A 12586-nucleotide genomic window follows, 5' to 3' on the forward strand; every position below is an offset into this window, starting at 1 on the left:
TCTGTTTTGTAATTAGTATATAAGCATCGCTATAAAAGCGTACTATAGAAAATTAGATCTGTTACTAAATATAAATATATAGATAAACCTATCAACAACCCCTAAAACTCAACCCACCCTCCACTTCGATATTAATCAAAATATAACGAAAAACACTCGACAACCCTAATTTCAACTCCAGAAAGACACCGAACCGTTCCATCCAACGCTGCTTTAATAAGACGAGATTTAAAGTGTCCCAGGTGTCCAAGCTACCCCGTACACCCCATCCACTTTCCCTTCTCAAAATTTCCTCTTCCTTTCTTCCACGGAATAAGTCACGAAAAAGACAAGGAACAAAAAAAAAATAAAAAAAAATAAAAAAGATGGAAAAGGAGAAATCGCTCGCCATTTGAAGCAACTACGCGCGTAAACGTCAAAAGACCGGCATTTACGTTTCCTGAAGGAGCGTTTTTCAACACAGGACGTTGAGGAACGTGTTCAGAGAGAAATTACAGGGAGGAAACGACCGGTTTCGAGGATGCCATGCCGCTTTTACGAGCCTCCATCCAACGATCGTATGTATAATCCGATTTACGAACTCGCGGCCTGCCTCTATTTCTGCTTACTTTCCCTTCGTTCCTTTCTCTCTCTCTCTCTCTCTCTCTCTCTCTCTCTCCCCCCTCTTTTCCTTTCCGCCCTACCTTCTTACGTGTCTTGTAACCCCCATGTAGCACCGAGGGTGGTTTTTCACGGTTAGCTGCGGTGTAACCGATCGTCTCTTCGTGGCTGATGGCTTTTTTACTTCCCCTGTTTCCCTTTTCCACCGACGAATGAACGAACGATTAAGGGCTGGTTTTACTTCGTCGTTCTTTGAGAGATCTAGTTTGTCTTCTTTATTTTTATTTATTATTTCATTTGTAGAGATCCAGTTTCTCCGTTTAGTTTTTATTTATTCTTACTATTTTTACAGAAATCTATTTCCTACTCTTAATTTTTGTTTATCATTATCTTATACAGATCCATGCTCTCTCTTTGATTTTGCACGTTAATTACTACCCTTAAAGTATTTAAATTATGCAGCGTGTTCGTAATAAAGTCTAGATACATTTTTGAGAAAAACATTTATTAAGAATGCATCGAAATTTTACAGTCAGCCTGTGTTTCAAATATTATTTTGCTACGAAATGTTTTTTATTTAGACGAAAATGGTCCCTGATGTGATTTCAAAGATCACGAAATCGGTTACGCGTGCCTACCCTTGTAATAATCAAGGTGCCTAATCAAGGAACAAGACGAAGAAAGAGTGGCCTGTCGAAGTGACGTCACGAAAACTTGATAATGCAGTGAGACGCTATTACTCAGCGTCTTAAAATTTCTAATGATCCGTGAAGTTAACGAAACGTATCCTATCGAGAGGCCATTGATCGCAGAAACTTTTAACGACCCTCCTGTTTTTATCGTCGATTACTCTGCTTCGCCTTGAAGACCGTGAATTCTACGATTATGGGCGTTGTTCACTTTTTCATTCTTCAGAGTGATGAGGATCGTAGTTAATAAAATTTTTTGCGAAATAATTTGCTGGATGTTAAATATCTGTACCAAGAATTTCCTCCAATTATCAAAGCGATATATATAATCGACTTCATTCTTACTTAGCAAATTGCAATTGGTTAATAAAGTAAGAAAAATCTAGACAGACCATTAAGATACAAATATTAATATTAATTTGAATCGATTATTCGAATATAAATATTACGACCAAGCATATTTCTCAGACTTCCTCACCGTTATTAAATTTCTCGCGTTTCAACTCCACGGATAACCATCTCCTCTCTTGAATTCTCGATGTTTCAATATTTGCAGATTTCTTTGCAGTTGTTCTGCATCGATTTCATTTAAATCGCGAGGATTACGTGCCGCGGGCAAGGAATTGCAGTCGAGGCAGCTACGCGACTCGCGCAAAATTCCGACAGCTTCGCCACTCCTCGCATTTGCTATTTTGTAATTTCATGTAACTTACCTAGTCGTTACATGCGATTTACAATTTCTCGTATTTTCCGTGATTTTTGAAAGTTATAATACAATTTATTACACGCAATTTATACATTTTTCTGCACGAAGCATACAAATCTCCATCAATAATCTGCTCCATTCGTATTTGATTACTACTAATCAGGAATTACATTATGAATAATGCACCAGAATGATCCATTAAATTACGAGTAATATTAAGCTAATGTGAAAGCAACACCGTCGTATTAACTAATCTCGATTACCTACCACTATCAAGCCGCTATGAAACGATATGGATAAAACATAAAATCTAATAAAATTCATGAATCACGTACCACTTATAAACATGTATATTAATGTATAATACGCCAAAATACGCCAAGTAGAGTACTGGTTGTAATATTTAATAAGTATATAAAACAAATTTCTGCTTAGGCTCTGTTTCTTTACTTGCGTTTATATCAATACGAATTTCCATAAATATTCCGAATCTAATTACAAAGGATAGAAATCTATTTTATGCTTTTCAACTCTTAAAGGCCATCGTACGTGGAATCTGATCACGTACAAATTTTGTTACAATAACCGTGGTATTATAAAATCAGCTCGATTCTCTATTCAATTTTTGTCCAAACAGAGATTCACAAATTAGATAGCGCGAAACACCACGAAATTTCGAAATAGCTGTTACAGGTCTTGGTTACTATATAATGCACATTGTAGCGAACAAAGGCAGCGGAATAGCACTTCCGGTCAGCAGGCAGAATCGACTTAGCGTGATGGCCGGCAGCTAATCTTTCGAAGCGATCGCGATGCGTGTAAATTCGGCGTTGAAATCGCCGCGTAAGCCTACTTACGCGGCCAAACAACGGCCAATGCCAGGGTCTGTAATCCAGCCGTGTTTTCTAGTCAGTCCATTATCGGCTTACCACCTTTCTACTACTCTCTACTCCTACCAAAATCCCGTGCATCAAGTCACCGCGCGAAATCTTCTCGAATCTCTCGGATCTTCCTTCGATTCCAGAATGCATCTGATCTTTGAGAATTCTCGACTTTCGTAGAAATTATTTAATAATACAGCAAATGTCAAAACTTCGTAATTGTAGACTGTACATTTTTATGAAAATTCGTGGTTTTATAAACACAAGCTGGCTGCTAATCTTTGACAACTTTCGGGTTTCATATAGAATTATTTAATGGTACAATAAATTTCAAATCTTTGTAATTAGATTGCGAGTGTTTACGGAAATTCATGCTTCTATAAACACGATCTAGCTAATCTTTGAAGATTTTCGGCTTTGATAGAAACGTGAAAATTTCAAACTTTTGCAATTGGGAAACCTTAAAAATTCCAAACCTCCTTAATACGAATGTTCATGAAAATTCATAGCTTTCTAAATACAAACTATCTCGCCTTAAAGAATTGGAAGATTTCTGGCAAATGCTTAAGAAAACACGAAATAAATCTCTATTACCCTAAGCCCTATATTATTCGCAAAAAAGTGCGGAAAGCAAGGAAGAAACGCTTTTTACACTTTCCGTTTTTCGTCGCCCCGTGATCTCGCGAAACTTCGTTCAAACTAGCCCTACAAGCCACCCAACACGTTCTTCTTCTTTTTATTCCTGTTTTTTCTTTTTTTCCTTAACCTGTATCCAACAGAAAGAATGGTCCAAGCCATGTTTAGCATACCGTAACCACGGTTAGCATTACGTATGAAAACACGTGACATTCAGCCGGAAAGAAGCCCCCAATTTCCGGATTCGTGGGCCATGACGCAACCAACCTCCGAAAAATCCACGGAACTCTCTTCAAAACGGAAATAGCAGCGATTATCGCATTCAACGGCTTCTAAAGGGGACTCGTTGAAGGGCAATTACTAAACATATCCAACTGCATGAATTACACGCGACTAATAAACAAGTAAAATAATCCAACGATAAAAATATTTCTGTTACCTTCGATACGTACATTCGTGAAATCATATACGAATTCTTTCGCTTGTTCTTATTAACAGGTATTCAATTTCACGTTCGAATAATTGGAGATTCTATTCCCCGGCCTTTATTTCTCACTCAAAATAATTCTAGTACATATATTTTTTATAACAATAAAATAAAACCGTCTGTACTATTTCACTTTCCTATCGATTCTTTGTTTCCATTTTGCCTTATTTTAACAAAAAGCCCGCTGTTACAATAGGTATTGTCTTACGTTTCCTTCTTTTTTTCTTTTTTTTTTTCTAAACTTTGATTGCGATCAGCACATTCCCCCCCCCCCACAGTGAATCATTCTTTTGTTATCTCTTACTTTTTATCGTTCTTTTTCCCTTTTTATTCTTTTTGCCACGGCGCGAATTTTCTATTTTTTCGTGTCGAAATATCGATAGAAGAAAAAAAAAGCGGAGGAAAAGTTTAGATGGACGCAGTTGTGCACGATACTGATGAAGATTGGTTGCATTCCTTTCGAGATCGATCCCACATGTCAACGCGGTGAAAAAGTGTTATAGGGAAACGGCAGTTTCTCGTAAGCAAAAATTGGTGAAATATCGCGCCGATTTTTTTCAATTTCGATGTTCCCTATCGTACTTCGCTCCTCGAGTATTTCGGTAATAAACTACGACGTATTTATCAAGGAATTTGTCATATGTTTGGTTAACCTTTCGTTGAAGCGTTACATTTATCATAAATTTATTACAAGAAGTAGGTGCGCATATATTCGGTGCACGATTTGTCAAATATTTGTCGAAAAAACTTTGTAACTCGTTAACCAGGATAGTTTCTTACGTTTATTTACCGTAACGAAAATAAGAAATTGTGTATCATCCACTTTGAGAAGCAGAATTTTCTAACGCAGAGAATCTGACGATTTAATTAAAACTCGAGACATTTTAAAATTTATAGTTAGTGCTGATACCTTGTAATATTTTTTAAGAAATTGACAAGATTTGAGTAAACCACCTATGCATATTTTATAGCGATCTATATAGGATATAAGTATATTCTGTACAATTGTTATAAGCAGCTACTATGCTTGACACTAACACTTTCCATTTTCACAATTTCTACGACGTGTAAAATCTCAACTGAAACAACTGTGCGATGATGTAAAATCTTTTTATTTCAGCAACGACAGTCGCAACAATAGTGGCGATAATGTCGCGATAATTTTAATCGACTCGTTAATCGAGCGTCGCGGAACGCCAATTAATCGTTCACGAGAATCGGTTTCTATGTACCCGATACAAGCAAATTAATTCAATAACAACGCGGCTGCATAATTCCCGCGTATCGTTAATTGCTATTCGTAATTCTGTAAATATGTAATCTGGCGGGGGAAGTCGTTTCCTTATTACGAATTGGTAATCCAAAATTGGTGCGACGGACCATGTGACGCGATAGCTCCACACAATTGCCTGTTTCAATGACTTTGCATTATGCCAATCAATCGCTCGTTTTCGTCCTGCTTAGTCGAGAGAATTATATGTTAAATTAGAATTACATTTGAAACGCTGATGGAACCTGTGTCACGCATAACACTGTGATATACAATACGTGTACCTGTGTAGCGACAGCTTCTCAAACACTTCAAGTCACCTGAAATCTGTATACACAGGATGATCCGTAATTCACGATACGAATAGGATCAAGGATGATCGTATGGCTCAAAACGAGGCGAAAACGAAGAATAATAATATCGCATAGGAGATTTCGGTTTCTGACAAAACTGAGTCCGAAATTTTGCCAGAAAGAAAAAATAATGGAGGATAAGCAATGAATCGGAAAACTATTAAATTATAATTATTTCTGGCATTTGATAGAATTTAAAAGGACAAAAATTCAGGAACAGTATGGAGAAAATAAATTAACCACCTTTATGCGAAATGAATCAGAATTATTATAAAACGTAGCGTAAATTTGCGAAAATAGTGGATTAAGCGGGTGAAAAGGGACGAACTAACAGAGAATATTTGCTGGGAAGTTGTTCACGTTCGGCTGCAGTGGAAATCCGGATATTTTGAACGGAACGCTTGCCTGGTAACATGCTTCCATAAATTCACGTTTCAGATTTCGAACTCATATTATACTCTTCAAAAATACGTATTGTGATATAGGAATATGTTCCTGTCTTTTCTTCTCTTTTTTTTTTTTGCAGTCATATAAAAGTACATATTTTAGTTTGTTAAAATTTTGCAGATTTATTACGCCATTATGAAATAATTTTCTTCGGTTTAACGATCCCTATAGAGAATAATATATAAATGTTTCTATAAATGTATCCAGAAACTTCCGTCTACTGTTTATACCTATTCTATTAATCTTCTAATTATAATTGAATTCGAGCCAAAGTCTAAAAAATCACGATAGTCAATTTTATTGTCAAAAAGTAAGCGATTAACGTCGAATATCATAACAAGCTGTAATTTTAAAGGAGGAATTTTCAAGAAGGAAATTGACAAGAATCTTAAAAAATTTGGCAAAACACTGCTTACTGAACCAATAACAAATAGTTTATAATACAAACATTTCCTACATAACCGATCGTCCATCTTGTCCTATTATTCAACAAAATGGAAAATCAAATTATGGATAATAAGCGTGACAAACGAGACTCGAAATAGTGGAAGATCGGAGGTTGGTCGAATTCTAGCGAAACGGTAAATGTTCCGCCACCTAACGCGGATTGTTTAATATTCCATTAACGAAAACGAGGCGAAAAATCTAGCGAGCTCGCGACGGACGAAATATGCCGCGGTCCTCTTCCATTGTAATCCACGCGCTCGTCGGCGAAAGAAGAAAATATCCGATTAATCGGGAATCGAATTCGCCGGATACGCCGCGAAATCCGATTAATTTCCCATCTCCTGCATTATTCCCAACGATTTCGACCGTTTTTACCACGCGTGCCTGATCCCTAGTATAGCTGTTGTTTTCAAATAAATTTCGCGTTCGCGTACTCGGTCCTTCGTCGACCCCCTCTCCAATGCTTTGAAGATGAATAGCTTGTAATCTGTGGTGTAACTCGGAATTTCATAATTATTCCGTAGATTTTTGGCGAATTTTTTAGGAATGATGTACAAAAAGGAATTGTTTTTCTAATATACTTGGATCTTCTTATAAAATATTAGGAGATCTTTTAAGTTATTCGCAGGTAAAATAAATATGTACGATAGTTGAGTTGATTGAAATTTAGCAATTTTTTTTTTTTTTTTTTAGCAATTATTTGGCTTTTTCAGGCTTTTTTAGATTGCTTTTTGTTTTTTGTAAATCGCTGTAAAACGTTGCAAAGCTATCTGGTAAAACTCTATGAAGTACAGACTTTTGGATTTACATCGCCGGTGTTCACGGTGCAAATAATCTATTATGTATTTTGTAACTCGAGAATTGGGACGCGTTGTTTAAATCCGTTACCTTCCTTTGAGAAGATTCAGCGAATCTTTTACAATGTTTTAAAAGTTTCAATTCTCTTTAATTCTACTGGACACAGATTTTTAAATATATAGATCTGTCAAATTCTACGAAAGTCACTAGTAGCCTGCATTATACGATATAAATTGCGTTTCACAAATTCTTCCAAAATTATTTACCGAACTTTTACAGAGCTGGGAAAATATATCAGCGAAATGTCCATAACCTATAAAACTTACAAATTATCGAGTCTTGGCAACGATAAGAAATACAACACGATTAATCACTCCTAAGCGTTAAAGTTACCGAGAAATTAATCGATAGTCGGCGAAACAGAAGTCGTAACTTACCTGATAGAGGACGTCCAAGGAAATTGGGTAGACCATCTGCTCGACGATGACTCTGAGAACGGTATTGGGCCCCCCTTGGGTTTCTGCTTGCGTCTGGGCCACCTGGTTCTGTCCAGGAAGCGTAACTTGGTTGTTCGAGTTCTGTAACAAACGAGAAAAACAACGACAGTTAGTTATCTATTCACTTGACAACGTGGAAGAAACTTTTTTCAAGGAGTCTTTCATTTTTCTTCTCCAACAGTTGACTGGGACTTTAGATTTGAGACTGCGGTAATTATGACGAGACTTTTGTTTAAAAAGTAGGAAACTTGAGTGGTGGTAAAAGTCTGTTAGAAGAACAAAAGCGGGGAGATTTAATTTGTATCGAATAACTTTTGTTTACAACTTTATGAAAATTACGAAATTGTGAAACATTATTTTGTAAGAACTATTTTTACACGAGAGATATGGCGTATACGTAAAACGTTATTGGGATAAAATTTGATTAATGTTATTTGAAGTATTTTGAAATACTCGAAATAAATGTGAACGATATTTGTAAAAATTTTATTAGCGATTATTTAATTCGTTTCGTTTAAAAAAAAAAAAAGTATTAAGTATATTTTGACATCGAATGCGCGTGTTTTCAGTAAAGCGAGATATGTATCCATTCGTGAAAACGAAAATATATATAAAAATTCCGATCAACATTTCCAACTCGATTCAAATTGCAACTTGATTATTAATTGAAATGCAAAACACAAATACACAGGAGATCTCGCTGATTTTCAATTTCTCACATAAATATATAATAAACACAGCTTTTACGAATTTTAACTTCCAGTGATACGTTTCGAAAATAAATATAAATTATTAAATATCCGACAAAATGTAATATAATTCTCTAAAAGATTTAACCGGAGGACACTAATTAATATTGCTTTATGCTCCAACAATATAAAAATTGTTTCTTTATTTTCTGAGACATCAAAGAGGATCAAAACCCCATGGCCGTCATCAGGTGTTGCCATGGAACGAACTTTGCCAACGATTAGCATAAAATGCAAAAGAAATGCGGCACATTAAATTCACGATGGAGATTAAAACGCGGCATGGAAGCCCGACGGCACCGGAAGTGTCGAGAAAGAGGAACTTGTTACCGAGTTAGTCGCTGGACTGACGTGGAATCGATCCAGTCATTCGAGATAAGCTTTCAAAATGGTTTTTAACAATCCACAGGGCTGCGAAGAATCGAAAGAGAATGCGGAATATATAAAACTCTTCCGCGTTTCGTGCAATTACAATTTTTGTCTACTTTAAGATTGACTAAACGTAAAGCCTCTTCCATTTCCATTTAACTAGAATTTTTCAACTTCTTCATTTCATAAAGTTAATTCGTTAGTTCTTTAATTCCACTGAACTACTTTAAAGAGCCTTTTCGTTTTAACGGGAATAAGACTACGCTCGACTGACACACGCGTACATACCGGAAAATAGTCCTGTTAAATGTGACATCTGCGATATGAGACCATCGATCACTCGCATAATCGTAGTGTCCTATATATGATACAACGAAGAAAGGGAAAAATATAACGTCCACAACAATCTTAAGTAATAACAGCTTCACATCGACCCGGTTCCACCAAAAGATTATCAACTTCTCCAAAGAAACGAAGATATGGAACAGAATTTAACAAGCCATCGAATATGAGAAATCGCTAATGACCATGGTAACTTTAAACGAAATAAATAACAATAGTAACCTTTTCGCTGAAAAAGTCAGTCAAAAATCTTCTGAAAACGAATTGGTACGTAAAATTTTCGGACAGAGGAGCGCGAGACGCACGTAGATAATTCGACGCGACAAAGTTGAACAGAAACTTCCTTCCGGGACAGCGAATTTCCGGTAGTTTTGAAGTCTGTGCCATTTATGGCCGTCGTTGGTCACGTAGACCGTTGGTGTAAAATTAGAATGACCACGGGGGTATAAGGACGACCGACGTGTCGAAGTATTTTTATGAAGCAACACGGGTATGAAATTACGGGAAATTCAACGGCGTGCAGGTCGTAAAACGGATAAAATAAAATTAACTAATAAAAACGGGAAACTCTGTCGATGTCTTCGTAACTAGATCTTCCAAGTTCATGATATTTTACTTCGTATAACGATGCCAATTTTTCCTCCGTGGATTTACTGTTATTGGATATTAAAGCTGATTTTTATTTCGGCTTGATGTCGCGTGAACTCTTCGGCGGATTTTTTCTTTAAATTGCCCTCGAATCGCGTACAAATGCATGCAAATAACACGAATGTTTGTTCAACAGTTCGATTACGGTGAATTTTGAATTCCTATTTTAATCGAATTCTTTTTCGATAATTAAAATACTTTTACTACAGAAAGATACTTTTATAAAATTGTTTCTTTATCAAACAATAGAATCGATGCTACTGAATTTTTCAACTGTACCATGTTGGCAAACACATTTTTCGAGATTATCCGCGGATACAGAAAAAAATAAAGTTCACGCGTCACAGGAGCGTATTTTCATCCATTTGCGTCATCCACGTTCAAATGAAAGTAAACAGGTTGTGTACATCGACAAAATAAAATACGCGGACCAATTACTTCGATCCCCGCAGCACGTTTCAGCGGAGGCACGAGAGTTTGAAAAATGAAAATCAATATGCGACAGGAAATTAACGCAGTTTGTCGCGAATCTAGACGCGAATCAAAGCACTTTGGTTATTTAATCCGACGATTTTTTTCAACAAGATTCAAAACTTAACTAATGTACCCTCCGAAAAATGGAGAAACGCGGAGAAAGGATTTCTCCTTCGAGTATTGCCACTTATCAGGATCCACAGAGCGAATAAAAAATAATTACAGAGCGCGTATCCAACGATGTCCGAGTTTAACAAAAGTTAAAAAGTTTAACAAAAGCTCGCAAAGTTTCATCAAACAGATATAACAATAGTAGTTGCAAAGTTTAACAATCGCGCGGCGATCTAAATAAAACATTCACTGGGTGGAATTCCAGAGTCGTTACATGGTAATCAAGATGAACGGATGAAGAAACACGATCATCCAGATTCACGACGGACCACGTTACCGGGACGCGGAGATAAAACGCGAGTAGACGGGATACAATTGCGACGACAACGGTTTACGAAGCTGCAACGAAACGCGGTAACGCGAGCTTTTCATTCCCAAACATACGTACTATGTTCCACGAGTAATTTCCGGTTATCTTTCTTTACGATTCCGCGCTGGCGCTTATACCTCGGCTCTGTTCTCCTCTCTGACCAAGATCCGACTGATCGAGAAATCTCCGAATACAATGTTCACGCTTTATGCACCAAAGCTTAATTTCGCCCCTTGAATCCTAACCGTGTAATCCTGTGCAAGTTTTGCTCTTACGAAAGGTCTAAAAATATCGACGTCAAATTTGTTGTGTGCCATACAAAATATTCCCGAGTTGTGATGTACGACAGAAAGGATCTCTGACTCTAAACTTCCAGATATTACACAAAGAACTTTCAATTCTCGGTAAATACTTGCGCGTAAACCGAAACTTGACATTTGAATCGCCAATTGAAATTCAAAGAATTCAGGATTACCAACTAAAATTCGAGGAACCCATCACTATCGAGTAAAGTTTGAAGAGTCGTTCAAAGCACCATCAACTATTGTACAATACACATAAACAGCATCAACCCCGTTAAAATATAACCTCGCTTGTCTGAAAGCAGCCGACGCACAAGAGAAACCATGAAATATTTGCACAACCAACGAACACACTTTGCTTTCGCAACATTTCCAAGTTTGCATCGAATAATCCTGCTTACGGCGTCTAAAACAAAATTCCCAACTTTTTCACTGCGCCATCAACTATTCAATGACTAAAATAACTTCTTAAACAGCGAACGACGCGTCGTTAACAGTCTTTGGATCGAAGTGCCATGGCAATAATAATTTCAGTCGTTTCATCGGTGCAAAGTGTTTTCCGATGAAAACTACACGTTGTGTTGCAGGATATTCAGTTTCACGTCATAAACTCGCGTTTGCCGAATAATGGCGAGTCCGACGAGTTTTGTTAGGATGGATTAAAACTTTCATCGACCAAGTAAATGTGTTTTGTACGATGGTTTTTCGGCAACTGTGGAGAGAATCGGTTTAATGGTTCGACCGATGGAAGTGAATTTTGATTTTCATGGTACGTTAAAGGAAGATTAGAGTACTTTTTATCCGGTTTTCAGTGGGCTCTGTACGTATTTATGTAGAATTTTGTGAATTTTTTAAAACCTAAAACATTTTTCCTTGCGAACTTCTACTCTATCGCGGAAGAATAATTTTGTGTTTGTGCATGAGAACGAGACACGAAATATCCTTTTCTTTAAAACAATTAATCGAAACAGAAGAATAGATTTCTCAGAAACTCGTCGATATTAGAGAAAATTATTTTCCATTCTAGTTTATCTTATAAAACATCCTTTTTTGTTGACAATAAAATCGATATTTCCATTTCAATTCGAGTTGAATCTGATCGAAAATCGATTTCATTAGAAACTCTCAAGTTTACCGGTCGAAATACGGTGATAAAACCCGGAGGAAATTAAATCTGATGTAAGAGGGTGAATTTTCGCAGGCGCACAATGCTTTTCCATTTCTTTGCCTGGAAATTCCTTCGATTTCGCGTGCCTCCTTGGAAGATCTACGAGTCTGATGGGATTCTTTTGAAAAAAAGGAGGAAACGTGGAGAAGGGAACCCTGGGATCAAATTTACGGCGAACACGCACGAGAATTTATCGGTTGCTAATTGCAGAAACGAAAGCGAAAGCCGAATGAGCGAAAATT

General features: G+C 36.8%; 1 protein-coding gene across 27 annotated transcripts in view; it reads right to left on the reverse strand.

The window, feature by feature from the left end:
- LOC126925546 (polypyrimidine tract-binding protein 2) overlaps nucleotides 1-12586 on the reverse strand; it is a 417994-nt gene that overhangs the window by 42081 nt on the left and 363327 nt on the right. For all 27 annotated transcript variants that reach the window (XM_050741213.1, XM_050741209.1, XM_050741196.1 and 24 more), the window contains one exon: nucleotides 7752-7892. In XM_050741213.1, the coding sequence (XP_050597170.1) occupies nucleotides 7752-7892 (141 nt within the window). The remainder of the gene's footprint in view (nucleotides 1-7751; nucleotides 7893-12586) is intronic.

Source organism: Bombus affinis, chromosome 16, assembly GCF_024516045.1.
Source record: "Bombus affinis isolate iyBomAffi1 chromosome 16, iyBomAffi1.2, whole genome shotgun sequence".
Taxonomy (NCBI): domain Eukaryota; kingdom Metazoa; phylum Arthropoda; class Insecta; order Hymenoptera; family Apidae; genus Bombus; species Bombus affinis.